Source organism: Balaenoptera physalus, assembly GCF_965194825.1.
Source record: "Balaenoptera physalus genome assembly, chromosome: 1".
Classification (NCBI taxonomy): domain Eukaryota; kingdom Metazoa; phylum Chordata; class Mammalia; order Artiodactyla; family Balaenopteridae; genus Balaenoptera; species Balaenoptera physalus.
Genome location: NC_138882.1, coordinates 99,753,823 through 99,778,696, shown reverse-complemented (window position 1 = coordinate 99,778,696; position 24,874 = coordinate 99,753,823). Strand labels below are relative to the sequence as shown.

At 54.4% G+C, this 24,874-nt stretch overlaps 1 protein-coding gene across 4 annotated transcripts in view; it reads left to right on the top strand.

Annotated features, from left to right (window-relative positions):
* SLC6A17 (solute carrier family 6 member 17) overlaps nt 1–15,551 on the top strand; it is a 50,617-nt gene extending 35,066 nt beyond the window's left edge. For all 4 annotated transcript variants that reach the window (XM_082432095.1, XM_082432093.1, XM_082432096.1 and 1 more), the window contains 6 exons: nt 5,767–6,008; nt 6,321–6,513; nt 8,444–8,636; nt 9,221–9,380; nt 11,034–11,196; nt 11,686–15,551. In XM_082432095.1, coding sequence (XP_082288221.1) covers nt 5,767–6,008; nt 6,321–6,513; nt 8,444–8,636; nt 9,221–9,380; nt 11,034–11,196; nt 11,686–12,054 — 1,320 coding nt within the window. In that variant the 3' untranslated portion in view covers nt 12,055–15,551. The remainder of the gene's footprint in view (nt 1–5,766; nt 6,009–6,320; nt 6,514–8,443; nt 8,637–9,220; nt 9,381–11,033; nt 11,197–11,685) is intronic.
* The last annotated feature ends 9,323 nt before the right edge of the window (nt 15,552–24,874 follow it).

The following is a 24,874-nucleotide window of genomic DNA, read 5'->3' as shown; positions in this document are numbered from 1 at the left end:
CCTGATGGTGCCTGGGCCTAGGAATTTATCCACATCGTAGTTTTAGGCTCAGGAAGTGGTGAAAATCCTAATGCTGACATGTGTTTGAGTCTCATAAGCGGCCCAGACCTTTTTGTAAAAACTTTGGTAATGACTGACATAGATCAAAAAGGAAATAATTACTTCAAAATGAGAGACAGAGAGAGAGAGAGAAGAGAAGGAAAGGAGATGGAAAGGAAGCCAGCATTAAAATAGCCTTGTTTTAGAAAGTAGAAGTTTAAAGTCCTAAGGATCTTCCTGTCTGAGAAGACTGCATCTTAGCACAAAAAGGCGTATACAACTTCATAGCCCCTGGTCTGGTCCTTCCTGCTCAGCTCACCTCGAGGACACAGGTCAGCCTTTGTCTGTCTCTCTCTTGCCCCCCACTCTTTCCTCCTCTCCTGTGTGCCAGGCACTGCTCACACAAAGATGAACAGGAGATGGGCTCCACCCCTAAGAAGCACCCAGTGTGGAAAGGAAGACAGACACAGAAACCTGAAATGCGGGTATTGACAAGAACTGTGAGGGTCCAGGGACCACGAGTAGCTCTGCCAGAGGCAGTCAGGAAAAGCTTCAAAGAGCAGGTGATATTTGTGCTGGGTTTTGAGAAATAAATAGGAGTTCACCAGAAAGTGAGTAGGTGGAAGGGAATTCCAGGCAGAGGGAGCAGCCTGGGCAAAGGCCAGAAGTATAAGACCACGGTGCTTTTGAAGAGTGGTTAGGATGTTCAGAACACAGAATGGAAAAAGATTTTCCAGCAGGCAGTGGGGAACCATTAAAGATGTTTCAACATGCAAACGACATTGCCAGAGCTATGTCTGTCTCAACCGGCCCTCTCTTACAAAATCTCGTGCTTCCTCCTAGTTGGAACTCTCCAAACTACCCAGAGCCCTCCCACTAGGTCCAGGTTTCTAGCCTGAGGTTCCAGCGGATTGGTAGGACTGTCATGACTGACATCCGTGAACTTCAGTGAATACCAGCACGCCTTCCAGACATAAGTAATCCACCCATTTCTGGAACCTTCTGAGAGGATCATTTCAAAAAACCCACCCAGGAGAAGGGAGGTACAGAAGTCCTTTCCCAGTGGAACTATGATTATTTTGTTCTCCCTTTTAAAATAATCTCCAGATTTCTATTAGGAGCATGTATAGGCGCCTATTTCTTTATGCACAATGCCAAAATCCAAATAACCCTGAAAAACAAAAAAAAAAATTTTTCTTTCTCCCAGAACTCATTTGGCGGCAAAATGACCTGAACAGATGTGAGACTATTTATAGTCTTTATCGATTCACTTGGTGTGAATATTCATATTCTGCTGCAGAAATACTAATGTGTCTGATTACAGGGTGCTGCCCTAGACCCCACGGGGCGTGTTATGTAACTATGTGACATATGCACCATATTACCTTTCTAAAATAAAATTGGAAACAAAGCCTGGTTTCCAAAACCAGTCTGCTTCCGAGGCTTGTAGATGAGGAGATGCAGGTCTGTACCACTTTTGTAAAGAAGATGACACTGCAAGAGCAGCGGGCCCTCAACAGTGTGGGATGACCCTGTGCCATTTCTCTGGCCATCTTTCTCTCCCGTGTTCCATGGTGAACATTTTAAACCCCTTCCACTGTCTGAACCTTCTGACCTCTCCTCCCAGTGCACCTTACCCCCAACAGATGATTTTGCTTCCTGCTTTATGGGGAAAACAGAAGCCACCAAGACGAAAACTCCCTTAGATGGCGGAGACAGAAACAGAATATGTATACAACCCTGCCCACAGCTGCCCTATCCTGTCCTCCTTCTCTCGTCCCCCAGGTGAGCAGCTCAAGGGTCCCCTATGGAAGACAGCTCCTCTTCCCTCCTCTAGGTCTCCTGTCCTCCATCAGCTTTAGGTATCGTCAAGTCACTGCATTAAAAACAAAAACGAGACAACAAATCAAAAAGCAACCCTCCACTGATTTCGTAGCCTTCCCCCGATACTGCCCTGTCTTTCATTCCAAGCCTAGCTTCTCCAGAGTGTCCACCATTTCTTCCCCTCTGCTTCTCACCTCTCCTCATTCCTCTCTGTCTTCTGGCCCCATTGCTCCCTGTACAGCTCCGACTAAGCTCACCCATGACCTCGTGGCTGTAGCATCTTTCACTCCGTAGCAGGGGTCCCTGCTCCTCCCCGGCGGGCTTTCTTCCCATGGCCTCCGTGATCCAGCCCTCTCCTGCTTTTCCTCTGGCCTCCACTGCTGCTTCTCCTCTCCCTCCCTGTAAGATCCTCTTCCCTGCTTTAAACTTGCAGATGTTGACTTGGCCCCAGCCTCTTGCCTCTTCTCACTCTATCCACAGCCTCAGGGCAATCACTGCCTGTACACCTGCTACGCACACATTATACCTCCAGCTCAGCGCTCTCCTCGAAATTCCAAACTCATTTGTCTGACTACCGGCTTGACATCTCCTTGTAGATATCTTAAGGACGCATTAAACTCAGCATTTCTAGAAGGGATGCTTTGATCTTCCCTGTTCTAACCCCATCGACACCGGCCCCTCTTCCGCTGTTTCCACATCCACCCACTCAGGTCTGTAGGCCAGAGCTGTGGCCGTCACCCTGGCATCTCCCCTTCCAGCACCCCCCATCTCCAGTCCGTCACTAAGGTAGACTTGTTTTTTCCTACTCTACCCTCTCCGTCTTCACCACCCTGACCCTAGGCAACGCCACTGTGACCTCCCACCTGAATCCCAGGATGTGCTTCCTCGCAGATCTGCTGCATCCACTGGTTTCTTTTAGAAATGCCCATCCGATTGTTTCCCTCCTCCTTCACACCCCTTAGTGCTTTCCCTGGTTAAGTGCTTTTTTTAGGATCAAGACAAGGATCCTTATGGGCCTTTGCTGTGACTCCTCTGACTCTCCCAGCCTCGCCTGTGCCACTCCTGCCTTGTCCTCACCGCTTCCCTACACACATAGCTCCCCGTGTGGGGAGGGTGTCCTCCTCCATCCCCCCTCAGGGCCTCTGCACACACTGTTCCCTCTGCCTGAATGCTCTTCCCTCCCTTTAGCGAGGGCAGCTCAAAGATCCCTTCCTCTGGAAGCCTTTCCTGACCTCCTGACTCACTCAAATCCCCCTATCACAGGCTCTCCCAGCATTAGGTACCTGGCTTTCCCAGCCCATGTCACTTTTGCAACTTAGCATCTATTCATGGGGTCATTTGACCAATGTCCATCTCTCCAACTAGAATGTCAGCTCCACGAGAGCTGGGACCCTGCCTGCTATTGCTCCCCGTGGTTCCCCACCACCCAGTACCGGGCCTGGACCACAGTAGGTGCTCAGGGTTTGATGGATGAGTGGCTGCATGTCGTATCCACAGGGAGCCCACACATGTTACAGATGTTGAGTATACAGCCAGGGCGAGGGGGTGGGAGGGTGTCACCTCCTCATGAATGACAAGGGGCTCTTGGCTCCTTAAGGTCTGGGCTCGGGGCTTTCTTGGTGGGCCAAAGATGGCTTTACCTATTTTGTGTGGACTGAGGGACTGTAATCTCCCCTGGAATGCGCATACTAACGACCAGGCAGTCCTCCTGGTCCTCCATTTGTGTACAGGACCCAAAGCCCAAGGGCTCTACTACCATCTCCCTCCTCCTCCTCCCCTAGCCACCACTCTGCCAGCCTCCAAGCTTGCCAATGCCTTCTCAGCTGGGCAGTGACTCCTGGTGCTCAGACACGCCTGGGAAGCTGCTGAGATGGTGGGCCTCTGTCCTGGATGTTAGGACTGAAATATTAGAGCTGGATGGACCCTAAGCCCATCACTTTACTGTACACACAAGGAACAGACTCTCTTATAGGCACGCAGCAAGGGGCAACCGGGCCAGGACCACGTGGGGCTTGTGCCCACAGGGGGAGTAGATTCTCTAGTTCGCTCCTTGCCTTCCTCATCTGTTTAGAGTGAAGTCACTTGGGTCCACCTCAGCAGCAAAGGTCCAAAGGGAAAGTGGTCTGAGGAGTATAGCGGCAGACCAGCTGAGTCAGGAGATGGTGCTAGGAGGGCGCCATAGCCTGATGTCAGACGATCTGTGTTTTAGTAATTCCTCTGCCCCAGCTGGCTGGCTCCGGTACTTTGAGTGAGTTATTTCACCTTTGGGTCTTAGTTTACTCTTTCTAAATGTGAATAACAATTCCTTCCCCCACCAAAAAAAACAAACAAAAAAACACAAAAACCCCCAAAACCCACCTCTGTCCTGATCAGGTCAGAGGCATTTTGTCAGGATTAAATGCTCCAGGATTAAATGCGCCAGGCATTACTTGAGACTGTACATTTGGTCCTCACAATCATTTTCGGAGGGAGACTTTATTATTATTCCCATTTTTCAGATGAGAAAACAGAGGCTCATAAAACAGGCACTATCACTTGCCTAAGCCTTCTCAGCTATTTAAAGAGGAAATCAGACTTAGACCTGGGTCTTTCTGACTCTCTAAAACCCTATGCTGGGCCCAAGCCCTAGTCCCTGCATTGAGGAACAAACAGTAAAAGGAAAACAGACATGAAAAGCGTTTAGAAATTGCCCCAAGCCCTCTAGATACTGTGGAGGTCCTGGCTCCTGTTGGGTCTGAGGGCAGATGGGCAGGTCAGGTAGGGGCTCGCCTCTCCAGGAAGTGTCTGGGTTCTGTGCTTCAAGCTGGGTGGGTTGGGGGTGATTCTTCTGTGATCTGTATGGGCCTGTAGATGTATATGAATGAACGTAGGGTTTTTTTCTTTTTTGGAAAAGGGAGTTTGGGTGGGCAGGAGGGAGAGGTTGGTATCTTTTTTCATGGTTTGAGGTGGAGGAGGGAGACGTTTGTGTTCTTAGTTGTCTTGTACAGTTGTGCAAGCCGTATACTGCACGACTCCAGGAGGCACCATTCACACTATAGTCTAAGTGAATGTCACTCCCTAGAGTTTGCCCTACACATCATTCCTGATGGCCTTGAAGATGTTCCTTGGTATGATAGCTCCGTGGTAAGCAACGATAGCAGTTAAAATTAACCGAGAACTTACTATGTAAGCATGTAGCGTTTATTTTATCTTACCTGGCCTCACAACAATCATCTGAAGCTGATACTCTTTTTTTAAATTGAAGTATAGTTGATGTACGATAGTATATGTTACAGGTGTACAATACAGTGATTCACAATTTTTAAAGGTTATACTCCATTTATAGTTATTATAAAATATTGGCTATATTCCCTGTGATGTACAATATATCCCTGTAGCTTATTTTATAAACAATAGTTTGTACCTCGTAATCCCCTCCCCCATTTGCCCCTCCCCCTTCCCTCTCCCCACTGATTACCTCTAGTTTGTTCTCCATATATCTGTGAGTGTGTTTCTTTTTTGTTATATTCACTAGTTTGTTGTATTTTTTAGATTCCTGATACTCTTGCTATCTGTGTTTTACCCATAGGAGACCTGAGGCTCAGGGAGGTTAGGGGAATTGCCCAGGCCACACGTAGCTCTTTTACCACTGTGCCACCCTGCCTCTGGACTCCGTGAGGCTGAGGAAGGGGGGTGTGTGGTGGGAATTCCACTGCACGTGAATAAAGCCGTTATCTTTTTTTTTTTTTTTCTTTTGGCTGCGCCGCCTGCTTGTAGGATCCTTAGTTCCCCGGCCAGGGTTCGCGCCTGGGCCACGGCAGTGAAAATGCCGAGTCCTAACCACTGGACCGCCAGGGAATTCCCTAAGCCATGATCTGTGTGTCTCTTTTCTTCCCCGCCATGGTCGCCCCTCCCCCACCACAGCTGGACAAGATGCTGGACCCCCAGGTGTGGCGGGAGGCAGCCACACAGGTCTTCTTTGCCCTGGGGCTGGGCTTCGGGGGTGTCATCGCCTTCTCCAGCTACAACAAACAGGACAACAACTGCCACTTCGACGCCGCCCTGGTGTCCTTCATCAACTTCTTCACCTCGGTGCTGGCCACCCTCGTGGTGTTCGCTGTGCTGGGTTTCAAGGCCAACATCATGAACGAGAAGTGTGTGGTCGAGTAGGTGGCCCCTTTCTCCTCCTGTCCTTTTTTTCTCGCTGTCCACCTTCCCCTGGGAGAGTCCCCCTCCACCCGCGCTGGGCGATGGAGGTAAGAGGAGCTCTCTGTCCCCAGCCCTGGACCACAGGGACAGCTTCAGAGATGTCTCCGTCGATGCCCATGGCATCCTGCCTGGGTGTCTAGGAGGTGCCCCCAGGATGGTGCCCAGTCCTGCCTTTTTACCTGCACTTTTTTTTTTTTTTTTTTTTTACCTTTTCTCTCGACTTTTTTGTTTTAAACCTTTTGACGTTACCCTCCCCTTTTGTGCTGCAGGAATGCCGAGAAGATCCTGGGGTACCTCAACACCGACGTCCTGAGCCGGGCCCTCATCCCTCCTCACGTCAACTTCTCTCACCTGACCACTAAGGACTACGCGGAGATGTACAAGGTCATCAAGACCGTGAAGGAGGACCATTTCTCAGCCCTGGGCCTCGATCCCTGCCTTCTGGAGGATGAGCTGGACAAGGTATGGGGCAGGCTGTCCTTCCAGGATGGGCAGAAAGGCAGGTGTGGGAGTGCAAGACCCAGAGACAGGCCATGGGTGGCTGGAGCTTGGGTGCAGAAAGCCTCCAGGGACTCATTTTTTTACTTGATAAGTGAGGACCTACTATGTGCCCAGAGAAGGACAGAGGGAAGGCCAAAACCCCTGCCCTGAGGTAGGCTGAGTCTCTCTGAGAAGACGAGGCAGACACACAAGTCCCAGAAATCACAGGGAATGGGGACGGCTTTCTCGTGTCTTGAATGGGTTTCCTGCGCACCCGTCTCTGCCATGTGTAATGCGTTTGGAACAGTGCCCCGGACACAGCACGCAGAAAATAAGTGTTTACATTAGCGTCTGCCCTTTGCTGTCTATCCCCTGGGCCCTCGTGACAGAGCCGTGAGCCGAGTATTAATGTTGTCTCCTGTTTTACAGGCGAGCAGCCTGTAGCCTGCTTGAGGTCTCACGGCTAAGAAGTAGGGGAGCCAGGGTTCAAATCTTGATGCTTCTGCGCCTCCCCCAGCTGCCCCACTCCCACTGCCACAATGACCCTTAGCCCCTGGGGAGGGCAGGGCAATACTACCTCTCATTAACGTGCAGGCCCAAGTCTGGACACCTTGCTTCTATCCCCGTTTGCACAGCTGGAAACTTTCAAAGTGACTGTTCTGTTAGGAGGGGTAACAGGAGAGAGACATACCCATGGGGTCCTGGGATCCAGCTGGTGCCAGGGCTCACATGGGGCCAAGCCAGCTCCCGTCAGTCAGCCTCGACCAACCCTCCCCTTCTCCGTGGAGCCAGGGAAGCTGACGCTTTCCCTGCGCTCGTGAAAAAGTCAGCTGCATTCTACTGGCACCAGCCTAATGCTGAGGGACTGTGTCGCCTGTGAGCTCTTCCCATGTGATCAAGAGTGAAAGGGCCATGTCTGGGCACCCCTGCCCTGGTTTCTTCCCCAGGTAACTGGCAGCATAAAGGACGGCACCCTTCCTTGAGACCCTGCCCCATTCTCACAGGTGTGGCCTGGTCCGCTGAATAGAAGTAGGATGGTAGCAGGCTTTTTTTTTTAATATTTATTTATTTATTTGGCTGTGCGGGGTCTTAGTTGTGGCATGCGGGATCTAGTTCCCTGACCAGGGATAGAACCCAGGCCCCCTGCATTGGGAGCACGGAGTCTTAACTGCTGGACCACCAGGGAAGTCCCCATAGCAGTTTTTTTTTTTACATAATACAATCTCGATAACATCTAAATGACAAGAACTACACTCTCACAGTTTGGGGAGGTGTCCCCTCGCAGTCCGCAGACACTACAGGATAGAACAGAAGTGATGTCAGTGGACAGTGTGTGGTCAGTTCCCTGTGAGCAGGGACCTGGGCATTAAAGCAGTGGTTCTCTACCTTGGCTGCCCATCAGAGTCACCTGGGGGCTTTATAAAACCCTGATACCCAGCTTTACCCCCAGGCCAAACAAATCATTGTCCTTGGGGGAGAGACCCAGGCATCAGTGTTTTTTAAAGGTTCCAACGTGAGTCCATTGGGCAGCCGAGGCTGAGACCACTTCGATAAAGTCTGGCGTTCAGAGCTGGGGGCAGCTGCATTGCTTAGAGGAGGAGAGTCTTGAGCTGGGTGTGTTTCTAAAAGTGAGCATCTTCATCTGAATCACCTGGGGTCCTTGGACAACTCGTAGATTCCAGGCCCCACAGGTGAAGCCCTGAATTAATGTTTTACTCCCTGGGGGGTATTCTGATGCCCACTCAAATTTGAGACCCACTGGCCGAAAGCAAGAGGATTTAGGGGGGCGGGGATCTCTGTGAAGGAGGGAACAGCTATATTCCTAAAGCTCTGAGGGCGGAGATAAGGAAGCAGGGGGCTCCCAGGTGGGCGTGGACCCTCACTCAGCCCCGCCCTCCACACCCACCCTCAGTCCGTGCAGGGCACAGGCCTGGCCTTCATCGCCTTCACCGAGGCCATGACGCACTTCCCCGCCTCCCCGTTCTGGTCCGTCATGTTCTTCCTGATGCTCATCAACCTGGGCCTGGGCAGTATGATCGGGACCATGGCGGGCATCACCACGCCCATCATCGACACCTTCAAGGTGCCCAAGGAGATGTTCACAGGTAACTCCTCCCGGCAGCCCCCACTGGCCCTGTGGGCTGTCCAGGGGGACAGTGAACAGGTGGTGGCTCTGACGGTAGAAGGATTGGCTTCCCACTGGGTTATTCATGACTCCATACTTAGAAAGCTCCACCTCCCCACCCCCCACCCAACCCGGCACACAGCTGGAGCCTGGCTCTGCCACCCAGAGAAGAGCACTTCAGAGCCAGAAGGGAGAAGGCTGTTTGGGAATCTGTGCCAAACCTGGGCTGGGAGATAGGCCTCTTTCTTGGTTCGTTTGCCCTTCTCCCCAAGGGCCTGCTGAGGTGTCTTAGCAGGGGCGGCCTCCTCCGTGCAGGCCCTGCACCCTGTTCCATCCCTGTCACTCCCAGCCCCAGGGTGCTCCCTGCCTAGTAGAGTAGGAGCTCAGGACCTCAGCATCTGGACCGCCTCCCCACCTCCATGCAGGGCTGGGCCTACCGGAGGGTGGGCTGCAGGCCTGCTGTGAGGAGGGGTGAGATGGGAGGGACCTGGGTGCCCCCAAGACCCCTGGGGCACCACCCACCCTGCACCTTTGCCCCCATACCGGCCTCCCGGCTCTCTGTAGTGGGCTGCTGTGTCTTTGCCTTCTTCGTGGGGCTGTTGTTCGTCCAGCGCTCCGGAAACTACTTTGTCACCATGTTTGATGACTACTCGGCCACCCTGCCGCTCACCGTCATCGTCATCCTTGAGAACGTCGCTGTGGCCTGGATCTATGGAACCAAGAAGTAAGGGGGACGTGGGGGAGAGGTGGGGACAGGAGGAGGGTCTGTCCCATCATGACTCCCTGGAGAGTGCTGTGTTCCCAGGGCTGCTCATGAGTGGGGCAGGAGATCACAGAGTCAGAATGTCAGCCAGAAAGTGCCCTTACAGATCACTTAGGGAAACTGAGTCTCAGAGAGAGGACACGACTGTCCAAGGCCACTGTGCTGGTGCGAGAGAGAGTCAGGCTGAGGACACAAGTCTTCTGGATTCAGGTGCTGGCATCATCCTGAACGGGCTTAAATTACCATAACACCTTTCCTGGGTACCAACTCTTCAGAATTCTGTCAAGCTCATTAAGCACTTGGTGGGTACACAAGAGGCCCCTGCCCTCAAAGAACCCATTGACTTCGGCAACCTGACTCATAGTTCTAGAGTGACCTACAAAGGAGTGTGAGACAAGGTGTGGTTTGGGCCCTAAGTTTGGGGTTGGGTGGGGTAAGAGAATTCAGCAATATGAAAGGATTGGGTCTCGTAGCCTGAGCCTCAGGGAAACCTATACACACTGTCAGCCCCTGGCCTCATTCCTCATTTCAGGACAAATCTGTGTCCCCAGGAAGTCCTTTCACTCACTCAGCAATGCCCGGGGCTCCTCTAACCCACTCAGCCTGACCCACCCTGATGTCTAGACCTGGTCTCAGAATCAGACTCTCACAGGCCGTCTACTTCCTAGGACAGTGCAGGAGGGAATGGGCTGATAAGACAGAGAGCAACCCTGTGAGCCGGGGTTAGAACACGCTGCTGGAAAGGCTCTCACTCTTCTGCAGTCTGGTGAAGCCCCGTACCCCTTCTCAGACTGTTATTTTTTAATGCATAAGATAAAATATATAAGATTATATAGGAAACTAGTTATATTGAAAATTAGCAAAATAATGTTTAAAATCTGTGATACAGTAATATACGTGTACTTTATTTTTACTGCATTAAGTTACAAGATCTAGCTGTGGGTCTAATAACAATGGTAATTTCAAAGCAGTGATGAGCATAAATGATGTTTGTCGGCATCTCAATTGTAATGTGTTAGGAAAATATCTGTGATTTAATCAATTGCTTACAGCGTCTTGGGTACTGTTAATACTACTGTCGTTGCTTGCACTTATAATATAAAGAAATGCAAGATTTCAGCTAGGTGTTACTGAGGTAAAGATGATTTTTTTCATGCCATTCATGTACACAGCCTGCCAGCCTCCTGGAATTTCACCCACACTCCCAGTGGTTAGGCATCCCTGAGTCAGGACGGCCTTCTGCCTTTGGACACTAGGAATGTGCACTTCTACCTCTCTTCCAGCAGGGGGAGTCTAGAGCCAGGCCAGCACCAGGTGGGCTGGGCGCCCAGCAAAGCCCTCTGGAGCCTGTCCACCTGCCCAGGGCGTGTCCTATGGGCTGTATCATATCCCTGGGTGAGGTGTGACGTGACATAGTCAGAGGAAGTTAGGGGAGGACAACAGAGCCTTTTCAGAGGCCAGCGGGGCCACAGAATAATGTATTGAATGTGAAGAGCGTAAGAGCCTGGGAGGGAGGGACTGGTCAGTGAAGGCTTCCTGGAGGAGGTGGCTGGGGGGCATTGTGCCGGCATAGTGGGGGGTGCCAACTTCTGGACCCTGCGCTGTGCTTGGCAGGTTCATGCAGGAGCTGACGGAGATGCTGGGCTTCCGGCCCTACCGCTTCTATTTCTACATGTGGAAGTTCGTGTCTCCACTGTGCATGGCTGTGCTCACCACGGCCAGCATCATCCAGCTGGGGGTCACGCCCCCGGGCTACAGCGCCTGGATCAAGGAGGAGGTGAGAGGCGGGGTCTGAAACCCCAGGGACATTGGCATCTTCCCAGGCCTTTAATGCCACAGGTGGTAGAGATAACCCCTTATAGGGCAACTACTCGGTGCCAGGCCCCGCCAGGGGCTCTGCACAGCTGATCTGTAACCTTTACAACAACCCAAAGAGAGAGGTGGTGTTATCGCTGTCACACAAATGGGGAAACTGAGGGTCAGAAAGGTGAACGCGCTTGTCCAGTCTTTCTAACCCACGTTTTCTCTCCACGTGGAGTCCGTGGAGTGGATCCACCCCAGCTTTTTACAAGTGCAGAAACTGAGACCCAGGGAGGCTCAGGCCCTTAGCCAAGGGGACCAGCTAACCCAAGGAGCAGCCCCTGATGAACCCCATCTCTGCCAGTGCCTGGGCAGGATGAGTGCGGCGGGGGTGGTGGTCCTGGAGTCTGAGAGGGTGAGGCTGCGGCAGGGCGGGCAGCACGCTCTCACCCGTGTCCACCCCTAGGCTGCGGAGCGCTACCTGTATTTCCCTAACTGGGCCATGGCTCTCCTGATCACGCTCATCATCGTGGCTGTCCTGCCAATCCCTGTGGTGTTCGTTCTGCGGCACTTCCACCTGCTCTCCGACGGCTCCAACACCCTCTCCGTGTCCTACAAGAAGGGCCGCATGATGAAGGACATCTCCAACCTGGAGGAGAACGACGAGACCCGCTTCATCCTCAGCAAGGTGCCCAGCGAGGCGCCCTCCCCCATGCCCACTCACCGCTCCTACCTGGGGCCCGGCAGCACATCGCCCCTGGAGACCAGTGGCAACCCCAACGGACACTATGGGAGTGGCTACCTCCTGGCCAGCACCCCTGAGTCGGAGCTGTGACCACCGCCCAGCCCTGCCCGCCTCGCCTCCCACACCCAGCCAGCCCACGTGTCCCAGCCTGGCTTTTCCTTCCAGGCCAGGCCCTCTGCCCAAGGGGAGGGGGTCTGCCCTGCCTCACCCTCCACCCCAGTCCCAGCCGACTTCTGCTTCCTAGATCTGAGTGGAGGCTGGGAGAAACTCTGTCCCCCAATCTAGGCCCCCAACCCAGCTAACCTTCAGAGATCCTCTTACCAAACTACAGCTGAGTAACTGGAACCACCCAGACGTCCCGATTCCCAGCACAGGGGAGACTCCAAGTGGCCACTCCAGGGGTCACTCCATACTCCCTCTCTCCTGCAGTTCTTAGGTCTCGGAGTCCCTTAGATCTGTGCTGCCAGGTAGTGGTGGTGGCGCAGGGATGGGTTGGGTGGGGTGTCCCTTTCCAGAGGTGCCCAATTTAAGGTTGGGGATGGGGCAGAGGTGCCAGGACTCAGGGCTCAGACTTTGGGATGGAGTCTGCAGAAATCCCCAAGTTCTGTTTGGTGAGGCACACGGTGCCCTCTGGTTTAGAGCATGAGCCTTGGCAGCGGGGGTGATGGGATGAGGGGGCTCCTTGGCCCCGGGCTCAAGGTGGACCCTCCAGTGTTCTTGGCCCTGCCTGGGGTGGGTGGGGTGTGCTCCCGCATCCTGCCTGGTAGGGCAGTGACTGGCCCCAGAGCCCTTCCCACCTCCATTAGGGCTTAGCCTGCTCTCTCCCCACACCCCCACCCAGGAGCCCAGAGTCGTGGCCTCTGCCTCTGTCCTCGAGAGAGGAGAGGTCTCCAGAGCACACCTGATGGTTCACAGCACAAGTCAGATGGTTTGGAGCACAGCTGTGAAGCATACCCCCTCCCCTCTCGCCCGGGGCCCGACTTTCTTGCTAGCGGCAGCTTCTGCCCTGGAACGGCAGTCCCTGGAGGTCAGGGGCTCACACCTGGGAAAGAGATAATTTCACTGCCCCTTTGGGCCACCGCCCCTCTCCTTGTGCAAGCACAGCCACCCGGTGCGCACGTCGTGTGTGGACACCTCAGAAACCTTTCCCAAGCTGCCCGGCCCGTGGCGGGGTGTAGGGGGCACAGGCCGCGCTGTGGCCACTGGAAGCTGCCCAGGGGGAGGGCCAGGCCTCTGTCCTGGGGCCCAGCCCTGTGGCACCCCACCCACGCTTACCTTCGCCTCCCCCGGAAGAGGGCTGCCCTCGGAGTGCAGGCTAAGAGGATTGGAACCTGATTGGAGGTCAGAATCTGCAGAGAGATGAATGGACTGATGAAAGGATGCAAGGATGGATGGATGGAAGGAAGGAGCCGGGGAGGAAGGAAGACTGGCTGGGACAGCAAATCTCCATCTTTGAGAGCTGCAGTGGGCAGGACAGGGGCAGGCCTGGCTCCTCCACAAAGGGTCCTGAGTCACTCTTGTGCCTCTGACTGCTCTCAGCCCTGGGAGGGACACACTAGGCCCAGGGGTCCCTCCTCCACCCCTTAGTCCCTTGGTTTTCCCCACCCGCCTTGGGGTCCACTCGCCATCTCCCTTCCTCGTCCTCCCCCGACACGTGCTCCCATTTCCAGCCCTCTCAGCCCCACCCATCCTTCCTGAGTGTGTGAGGGGAGGGGGAGACCCACATCTCCACAAAGACATGAGCTTTTGGGACACAACATCACGCCTTAGGCCCCCTCACCTGACAACGCCTCCTACCTGGCCCTGTGCCTAATCCCAAGCAGAAATAGCAACAGGAAAAGCAAGGCCCCAGGAGAGACACTACTATATATACTCTTCTATATATTCTGTTTCTATTGTATATTCAATCTGTACATGTGGGTGTAAATGCTGTTAAATGACAAACCCAATATTATACTGTGGCTGGTGGACTATTTTCATCCTCAGTGCTGTAAAGATCTATTTTCATTGTATATTTGATATATTTTTAATTTTGTAGCGTGTGGCTGGACCAGGCCCCATCACGCCAGCCTGTGACAGGGCGGCTGAGCTGGGGCCGTCAGCTTGGTCCTCGTGGGCTGGGTAGTGCTCGCAGCCGGCTGCCGTAGGCCGGGCCCTGTCCTGCTGCGTCTCTGCCATTAGACGTAGGGCCCGGAGCTTGGTGTGTGCGTGTGCGTGTGCGTGTGTGTGTGCGTGCATATGTGGGTGTGGGTGTGCGTAGGGTGCTGATTTGTGGTCCCCGTGTTCACCACGTTCCTGAAGGCCACGCTGCCCTCCTGCCACCTCCTCCTCCTCTCAGCTCCGTCAGGCGAGGCCTCAGGGCAGGGTTCTGTGGGAAACCCCTGTCGTGGGCACATGCCTCTCACTGGTGACTCATTGCCTTCACCCCACTGGGCTTGCCAGAAACAGGGAATGAGGCATCTTAGGAGAGTGGGAGAAGTCCCCACATTTATTTTATTTTCTTGCTGTGCCCACTGGAGACACAACGTCTTCAGCTCCGGGGAAGGTGCTGGGGTTCTTAGGTTGGTGAGACCCCAAGAGGGCGTCATCTCACAGCGCCTCTGTCCTGCGTTTGTCCTTGAGACATCCCTGACAGTGTTCAGAGGGAACAGCTGCCCCTCCCCTGTGCTTCTGACACACACACACACCTCTGCTCACTCCTCAGGGGAGCTGGGAGTGGATGGGGCCGATGGGGTCAAGAGCAGGTAGGGCATCTGATGGAGAGAGATCCAGCCCCAGATTCCCTGGAGGAGCAGGAGGTGGCCAGAGAGGGGCAGGCCCTATGTTCCAGCACACGGTCCCCACCCCACTGACTTTGGTGCTGTCCATGCAGTGCCCACAGGGGACAGAGCAGACTCCGGGGCAGAGCAGGGCAGGGGTGTACCTGAAAGAGTCCCCGGTGCCTGGTCCTGCCTCTGCCCGCCCTCCAGCCCCAGTCACCAGCTTCTTGCTCAGGGAGCCCTCTCCACTGAGGCAACGTGAAGCCTGAGGCCCAGATGGGTGGACAGGTGGGCACAGAGGTTGATGCCAGCCAGGTTGGCTTTTGCCCTCGAGCAATAAGTCTGTGGGGACTAGTGCTAGGAGAGGCCCTCCTGACTCAGCCTACAGGCCGTGAGGCTGGGGGTCAGAAGCTGTGTGGTCCCAGGCCCAAGCAGGCCTGCACTAGTACGGGGAGGGGGCTGCTCTCTGCCTTCTTCACAGCCGCACCTCCCCCCTCCCACCGGAGTACATGTTGGGATGCACCCGACTCCCTGAGCGCCCACCAGGCCCCCAAACTGGGGGCCTGCTGCCCCTTCACTGGAGCCTAATGACTGGGGATGGGGGAGAAGGGCCCAGCGTCCCTTCTCATCCTAAGCACACATGCCAGGTGTCACTTTCGGTTCTGGCGCAAGTTCAGAAAAATACTAGTCTACATGCCCCATGCTGGTCAGAGCCCTGGGTCAAGACCACTCAGCCCAGGGGAGGGGATGAGGCTTTGTCACCCCTGGAGCCCCTCCTTCCTCTCTACACCCCCCATGGTGTACAATAAAGTGTCTGTTCTCACCAAACCCCTCTTGCCTTTCTGACCTGCTCTGGGATCAGGGGGAGGGGATGGGAGAGGCCACGGATCCCGAGGGCAGCTTTGGGTTGAAAGCCTGGGTGGGATGGGTTGGTGAGGACCGCTGTGGGACTTTGGGGGCTGCCTGGCTGTCTGGCTGAGGAGTCTGAGGAGGATGAAGAGGGGCATGTGTTTATTTTCCTAGGAATTGTCCAGGATAGGTAACCGCATACACTGGTAGCAAGCCTTACGGATTCCAAGTACTTCACACATCTAAGCTCATGTGATCACAGAGCAACAGCTCTCTGAGGGAGATATGCTGTTGTCCAAGTTTTTCCAGGTGAGGCAAATGAGGCTTCGTCTGATGTGACGATGGTGTTTTGTGTCCGTGTACGGGACCTCGTAGGGAAAAGTCCGACCCTGCCTTACTGCCAGGAAGACAGCCATCTAGGCCTGTCAGTTCTGCAAGGGGGGAGGTGGGAGACGCTGGCGGTGGGAAGGCGCCAGTGTCCTGAGGCCTGAGATTGAGGTGGGGGATGGCCGGGGACTTGAGGGTTTGCCAGGAGCAGGCCACGTAAGTTCTGAGAGAATGGCCCCTCTCTTCAAGGTAGCTATCTTTTTTGCAAACTTCACTAGAAGGTAAAGGTGAAATATGAGATTGTTCATTGCCTATTTTCACAAATTTCAGTCTCAAGTATTTATTGAGCACCTACTGAATGCTTAGCTCTGGAGAACAGAATGAGCTGGGGGTAGGGAAAGCACTACTTCTTTGCTTACCCTCAAGGAGCACAGACACTGGAAGAGACAAGAAGTCTGGATCCTGGGGGAAGCCCCACCACACGGCACTCTACTCCAGTCTAGAATGATGCTACCTGATACCTGACACAGCCAAAGTCCCCCAAGGAACCTTCCATTTCCTTCTCCTGCCACAGAGAAGAAAGTGTTGTTCCAGGAATAGCCACCAGATGGCAGGAGAACCTTTCTCTCCAGGTCTTGGTCCACTTACCCGTCTCTCCAACTCCATCACTTATTCTTTTGTGGGCTAATTTATTCTTGAACAAACATTTATTAAGTATCCACCATGAACAGGCTCTGTGCCAGCTATGGATACACAAAGATAAATAAATCAGCAGCGCTCACTGTCCTGAGTTTGGGGAAGGGAACCCCTCCTCCCCCGCCCCCCATCTTCAAATCTCCCCATATATCTCTCAAACAGGGGAATGTCTTGGTGCTAAAAATATCACTCCTTGAAAATTAATTCAATTATTTGTTTAAAGGTAATGTTTTGGGTTGAAATGCCAACACTCCTGCCAGGAGGGACACATAGATCCACCAAAAAGCGGTATCACAAATGCTTGGGTTTGAGGGAGTTATGGAGTCAGACTTCCCAAGTTCAAGTTCAAATGCCAGCTAGGCTTCCTGTTTCCTGAAAGACCTAGGGCAAGTTATTTAACCCCTCTGAGCTTACATTTCCTAGTCTATAAGATAGGTATAACGAATGGATTGAATGAGATAATGCATGTTGCTGTGTATCAAGTTACTCCAAAGCTTAGTGGCTTGAAACAACCATTCTATTATATCTCATGATTTTGGGGGTGAGGAATTCAGGTATGGCTTGTCTGAGTGGCTCTTCTAGTGGCAACTGAGGTCACTCAGTGGTATTCAACCGGCAGATGAGCTGGTCTGGAGGGTCCAAGGCAGCCTCGCTCACATTCATTCAAATGGCTGGCACCTCAGTGAGAACAGCTGGCAGCCTGGGCTCAGACTGTCCCCAGAGGAGCATCTACAACTGGATTCCACAGCACAGTTCACCTCTGGGTGGCCAGACTTGCATGTGATGGCTCAAGGTGCCCAGAGAGATCGATTCAAGAGATAGAAGATGGAAGCTGTCAATTTCTTAAGGCCTGGGCCTGGAAAATGGCATAGTGACACTTCTGCCATATTCTGTGGGTCACAGCATCTGCCCAGAGTTAATGGGAGGACATACAGGTCCCGCTTGTTGATGGGAAGGGGGCCAAAGAATTTGTGGCTGCCCACGAAACAGGCCTATTCCAGGGTGCCAGAGATCTTCAGTCACTGGTGCCTGAGTGGGGCACAAACAGCTAAGTTCTGATGGGGAAGTGAATGGCTGAGCTTGGGCCCTGGGTATAGCAAGCAGACAGGGAGGAAGAGGAGGGCATGAGGGGGGCATGAGAGACAACTTCTTTTGCCACATGCTTGCCCAGGGCAGGTAGCATGAAGTAGATTTGAATCATGACTCTATCACCAACCCTATGACCTGGGGCAAGTCCCTGAACCCTCTGAACCTCCACTTTCTAAAGGGAGAATGACAATAAAAACGCTTCCTTGCAGAGGTGTTGGGAGGAAAAAATGAACTCCTTCTGGAAAACCTACTGGAATCCAGTATAGAATTCTTTCCAAACTGGAATATAATAGGTGCTCATTAAATATTAGCTTCCTTCCTTCTTGCAACTGGAGTAAGTCCATGGGGCCTGCTTCATTCTGGGGGCCCCATCACCCTTGCAGTGAGTCATTCTCCCAGAGCTATTTTGAAAGCCTAAAACTCAAAGAAGCCAAGGAAGGAGGGGAGAGAAGGCACTGTTTTAAGGAAAGGGAGTATCAGAAGTGTGGGTGTCTCCCCAATCCCTCACACCATCATGCTTCCCCCAACAACAGCCATAAACAGCTACACAGCTTCAGCCAGCTCCAGCCACAGGGCCTTGGGCTAGAGGAAAAGGATTCTACAGACCATAGGGATATGGCGGCTTTTTTAAAAAAGGCCCCCAATTCTTTAACACTTCGAGGGAATGGAGTCCATGCTCCTCCCCTGGAATCTGGGTGAGCAAAAACTTCCTTTGACCAACAGAGTATGGCGGAAATAATGCTATGTGACTTCTGAGGTTAGATTAGAATTGGTCATGCCACTTCCGCTGGGAGTTCTGGGGAAACCCAGACACCACCTAAGAAGTACAACTACCCTGAGACTAGCCTGTGCCAGAGAGGCCGTGTGTTTGCAGGTGTACCGTTGACAGCTTCAGCCAAGCTCCCAGCCAACAGCCAGCATTAACTGCCAGCCACAGGCACACACCACGGCGAACATTCAGCCCAGCTGAGCTTCAGATGTCTGCAGCCCCGGCTGACATCTGCCTGCAGCTGCATGAAGAACTCTAAGCAAGGACTGTCTAACAGCCCTTCCTAACTTCTGACCCATAAAATCATGAGCAAAATACAGCACTTGTTGGATTTATACCACGAAGTTCGGGTAATTTGTTTCACAGTGATAGTAACCAGAATATAAACCTTAGTGCTTATCTGGCCCAGCCTCCTCATAGAATAATTGGAGAAACTGGCCCAGAGAGGGGAAACTCAGAGCCTCATAAACCATGGAGTTGGAGTCAAAGGGCTGGAAGCGATCTGAGTGTCAACCAAGCAGGGGCAAAATTGGGGTCAAAGACTGGGTTTCTCCCAATCCAGTGCACCCTCCAGTATAGCAAGATGCTGACAGGGAGGGCTCCCACCTTCTCCCACCGTCATCCCACCCTCACCCCACTGCCTCATTAATTCCATGCATCAAGTATAAACCAAGTGTTCTGAGTGCCTAGGATTGTGCTAAGCACTGGGAATACACAAATAAGAATCAGGCAGGGGTCCCTTGCCTTGTACTTCTACTGCCTTGTAGAAGCAGTAATAATCTGACTTGGCACGTCCTGTCACTGTCATACCCACCGGTGCCAGGCACACTGCTGCATTTACTTACATGGTCTTACATGGGAAGAATCCCTGGGAAATGGGGAGAAGACCATGTGTGTCACTCAACCACCCAACCATTATTAGGATTACTCCAAGCGAGCCACAGTGCCAGCTGCAGAGCAAAGCTCCACCCTGGGGCTCCCTGGGTCAGAGCTGACTGGCTTGTGGGTCTGTCTGTTCTTCCCAGGGCTGACCCAAGCTGGGAAGGATCCCTGGGTTTCATGAGTGTCCAAGAGGAGCCAGAGTTTGGTCTCCCTCTCCAGACAACTGCTTTCCTTTCCCTGGGACACCGCTGGAGGGGACCGGGCCCATCAGGACTAATTAACCACTCTAATGGAATAAGCCAGTTTTGCTGGAATTTAGCCCAGGTGGGAGGAAGCTGTACTTTTCTAGATGGAGAAGCACTGAGTGCCAAGGAGTCTTGCCAGCTGGGCCCTGAGCTACCGTGTGTGCACCCGTGCTCTCACTCTCTGCACCTGGCCTGGGTCTCTATCTCAGCAGCCTTGAGCCAGGAGGGCTCCGGGAGTCCCCTTAGCTGCCCTGATCCTGTGATCCCATGACACTGTTCTACATGCAGAGGCCACGTGGGCCCAATAGCATTCTTGACCCTTGGCCCAAGCCCAGGCCCAGCTCAGTCTCCCAGCACTCACTGCTGCTCCACAGGCCTGGAGTCTGTCAAGGAGAATGTGCCTGTGAGCTGACAATCAGGTCCCTTCCAGCCCTGTGACTCCAAGTCCATGGTTAATGAGGCTCTGAGTCCTGGCCAGGCCTGAGCTTGTAGCCTGTACCCTTCTGGTCTTTTTCCTTTAAGAGCTGGGCCATCAAAGGCCATCTCTGGTGTTCCCCCAGAGCCCCGAATACACCTTCACTAGGATTTTCACAGCAACTCAGCCCTGCCTTCGTCCCTTGTGCCGAGCCCTTCTAGCTGACCTCTGCAAGGCCCCGTGGGCTGTCCTCTGTGTCTGGGCTCCTCCCAGACCCCTCCTGGGAAGGCTCTCAGCATTTGATTTGGAGCCTGCAAGTCTCCGCAGGCTGCCTGGGGGGGTGGGGGTGGGAGGCAGGATAAAGTGAAGTGATAAGCGCACGGGAGGTTTCAGCCTCCTCTCACCCTCCCTTCTCTCCCTCCGTGAGGGGAAAAGCTCTATCACCCTCTGCCCCAATGATGATGACTGATAAAGCAATTCAATTAACCAGTCTGGGAAGCAGGGAAGGCTGGGAAAGGATGCTGGCTCCTTGACCTGGACCTGAGGGAAGAGGGTTTGGTTCTTGGCAGGAGCTGGAATACCAAAAGGGGGAGGTGTGAATATCAATGGCTAGGACTTTGCCTTGGCAGCCATTGGGCCTGCTCCTAGGCCTGGAGCCCCTCAAAACAAGCAGAGTCCACAGAAAAAAAATGGAGAGGAAATTGGCTAGCTTCTGTCACCTCAAAGTGGCTGAGCCCCACACCAAGCTCCCAGTGGGCAAACAGGAAGGGTAAATGGCTTTGATGTCAGGCTCTCAAGCCTCCCACTGGCCAGATCAGCCTCAGCTCTCAGAGAGCAAGGGCCTCATATGAGGGGCCTCTAGAAAGGCTACAGGTGCTTGACAGCGCCCCCATCCGTTCCACTCTGGGATCAAACATTGCTCTCTTTTCCTTTTCTTTGCTATACCTTTATTCCTGTTGAGGATAACCCACTGTGACTGACACTTTAGCATGAACTGGCTCCCAGAAGGATGTTCTTTCCAGACAGCTGGAAGAAACCTGGGCATCCAGAGGAGGAAAGTGGAGAAAAGGGAAAGAAGCTTGTGGAATTCGGAATTTCCAGCTATGACTGCTTCGTGGTCTTGCTTAAGCCTGTTGGTCATCAAGATCTTGGAGGAAAGGAAAAGGAAGAGATCAGGCCAAGTCCAGATACCTGAGGTCCTGGAATTGACTGGAAGCCTATCAGCCCCATTTTCTCCCATGACCACAACCCAGTGAGGTCTGGAGCAGGGTCTCCTAGCACCACCAGGGGGCAGCATCCACCCATCCACAGTAGGCTGTCACATGGCAGTCTGGTCAGGGGGGCTCTCTCCTTCCTGGGTTCTGAGCTTTTCAGAAATAGCAGGACCTCATACATACAGAATTGATGGAGACAAGCCCTATGAGGCCAGCTGCGGCATGCTGAATCCTCCAGAAAATTCCAGAGAGGCCCAGGTAACAGGTTAGCCCAGAGCTCTAGGATAAAACCTTCAGCAAGTGCTGAGGTCTTCTCTGGAGGCCTCTGGCCTGGCTGAGTTCCCTTCTCCAGAAGCCGGGCAGTGTGCTGAGTCAGGGGCCCTCCCACCCAGTGCACTTTCACCCCGCTGCCTCTCCCAGGCTGGGCCCTCTGTTTTCAGTGACTCTTCCTGGGTTTCCCTACCCCGACCCCAGGTTTCTGACCTCCTGTCCAGGCCTCCTTTTTCTCTGGCAGTTTTCTCCCTCCACTTATCTCCCCACATGCTTCTCACCATCTACAAACACCACAGAGTGAAAGCACCAAGAGGGTGGAGATTTACCAGGGTGAGGTTGGAGGGGCTCTGTTTTGTTTGTTGATTTTCAGTGCCTGGAACAGCTTCTGGCACATAGTAGGTACTCAAGAAATATTTACTGAATGAACAAATGACTTAGGAGTGGGATGCTGGGATGGTATTTTTCACTTCTCCCACCCACCCCCACCAACCTCTCCCTTTTCTTGGACTGACTGAGTTCAGCCAGCCTGAAGAATGGAAAGTAGGGGAGAGACCCCAAGGGAGTTTGCCAGGACACAAGCAGATAGGGTTTTAAAGCTATTCATTACAGTCAATTCTTTAATAACCGTGCTGTGGTTCTTCCTTCCTCATTCCAGCTTCTGGCCAGTCCTGGGTCTTCTCTCCCCAGTCACAATTGGGAGATTTCTTTTCCACTGCAGCAAACTCAAAGCCAGCTAAACTCTGAAAGGCAGACATGAGGTCCAAGGGGTAGGGAGACTGGACACAAAATGTTTGCCAGCAAATGAGTGTTTCTGACTACAGTTCAGGATGCTATTTACCTCGTCTGCATGTTAGTACAGATCACAGATCATCATCACTATTTTGGTTTTCTGACTTCATTAATGACAAGATTTTGCTTATAAGGATTCCCCATATTTGTACTGGGCTTCTATTCTAACCTTTCCTCAGAGCACCCCCAAGCCCCTGTCTTGTTTCTCCCAGTATAGCCAGGTACTGCCTGATCTGGAAAAGATGGTGCACAGGTGTCCAGGGAAGGTGTGTTAATCACCTTGCATTTCTTCTTTAAAATCCTTCTTACGGTGATCTGGACAGACATGGAGGCTTGCCTAAAACTGTAAAAAAAAAAAAATTTTTTTTTAATTAAAAAAAGAGGATTAAAAAAAAAAGAGGATTAATTTAAAGATGTGGAAGAGGTCTGGACTTAAAAACAAATAAAAAATGAATCTGGACATTGCTCTTGGGATGAGGCCAGTCAAGTCGGGCTAGTGCCTAATGCTTTGGGTACAGCAGCTTCTCAATCACTTAGCAAACAGGTTCTCAGAGGCAGGCACTGTGGGAGCTATTAAGATGAAAAAGCAGTCCGGTCTGGAAGAGCTCAGGATCAGAGAAGGGAGATGAGACAGGAAAAGGGCAAAGTCAACTTGCAATGAGTGAAACAGTAGAACCAGGAGGTTGCTCCCTAGGGTAATGATAAGCCACGGCTTTAACCTAATGATCTTTCATGGCCACCTGCCCCACACCCATAACAGCGCCAAGGCTACGGTTTCCTTCCGCCCGCCTAAACCAGGAGCTGCTTCTCTGCCCAAGGCCGCCGGGTCCCTTATTCCACCGCGGGGGCTTCGGTGACTATGACAGAGGCCGCAAGCATAGAGACCACGGGGATCTTGGGCCCAGTTGGGGGCGGAGTCGTCAGGAGGGCCTAACACAGGGTCTGGGGCAGGAGGGGGCAGCCTCCTCCTAGCGACGCTATCTCTCCACTCTTTCTTCCCCGGTCTCCAGTCAGTCACAATTAACCGGCAACAAAGCGATCAGCTTGGTGGGGACGAGGCAACGGGAGCTGCCAGAAGGGGCGGGCGGAGGTCAGAGGTCAGGGGTCAAGAGCGCTTGGGTGGCAGCCGGACTGCAGTGGGAGGAGCTCTGGGCTCGAGGGAGGCGGGGAGCCGGGCCGAAGCGGGCGGGAGGGGACGGCGGCGGAGGCGCGCAAGGCGTGCAGGCGGCGGGGGGGTTACGCGCCTGGTTTGGCTTGGCTTAGCTCGGCTCGGCTCCGCGGAGGAAGGCAGAACTCGGCCGCCGGGGCCCTGCAGCGAGCCGGGTCGGCCCCACGCCGCGCCCCGCCCACCCCGCTCCGCGGAGGGCGCACCCGGGCGAGGCGGCACGGGGAGGAAAAGGCGCCAGCAGAGAGCGGCGTCAGCTGCCAACGCCGGAGGGAGACGGAGAGCGCCCAGAGCCGCAGCCCACCGGCGTGGAGGCAACCCCCGCCCCTAGGCCACCTCTCGCCCGCCCCCTGCTGCGGGCCAAGGCCAGCGCCCCGCCCGGAGATGGGTAGACGCGTGGATGGCGTGGCTCTCAGCCCCGCCAGATCGCAGGAGCCAGGCGCCGGGGCGCTGCGCTGAGGCTCCCGCTTGTCGCAGCCCAGGAAGCCTGCAGGTGTCCTTGGCCGCTCGGCCGCCGCCCGGGAGACTCCTTCGCAGTGCCCAGAGCCCTGCTCCCGGGAGCTGCCCCGCCCCCAAGCTCGGCGCAGCGCAGGACGCCCCGTCCGAGGCCCCCCCGCCCCGGCACGGCCCCCGCAGCGCAGCGCCCAGCGCAGCGCAGCTCCCCACCGCTGTCGAGCCGCGGACGCAGGACCGGAGGCTCGCTCCTGCGGGCGCGCTTGTTTTCCTTGTGCCGCCTCGCCCTGCGCAGCACCCGCCCGCCCGAACGCCGCGTTCCGCTCCGCCCCGCCCGCCATCCGTGCCCTGCGCTGGATTTATGAATGGGGGGAAGAGGCCACATGCCGCCGCCGCCGCCTTGTGTTGACCGCACGCAGCCCGGGCCCGCGGAGCTCCGGCTGCCGTGAGAGCGCCGGCCCGGCCCCGGCAGCCGCTTGGAGGACTTGTTGCTGCTGCGCTGCTTCCGCCGCCGCCGCCGCCGCCGCCGCTCCCGGGTCTCGGCGGGGACTGGGAGCCGGAGGGTGGCCCGTGTGAGTGTGAGCGCGCGCAGTGCGCCTGGACAGTGCGCTTCCTCGTCTGTTGTGGGGTGCAGGGGGGCGTGTCCCGGGCCCCGAGCGTCTGGGTGTCCAGTGCTAGCGGGGGAAGTGTGTGTGTGCTAGCCCTGCCTCCCGGGCGCCTCGCTTGGGTCCTCGGCTCTCCTTTTCCCCTCCTGCCTCCCTCCCCGGCGCTGCCAGCCCAAACCCCAACCACCTGTGCCCCCGAGAAATCCAACTCCTCCCGCTTCGCGCCCCGGGGGGGAGGCAGGGGCAGGGCCACGCCGCAGAGGGGGCCGCCGCGGCCTCCTGCCTCCTCCTGGTCTTCTCCCCCTCCCCCGTCTGACGCTGCCTCCTCTGGAAGGGTGTTTGGAGGGCAGCGGCCGCCCCAAGCCGAAGCCCCGCAGCGC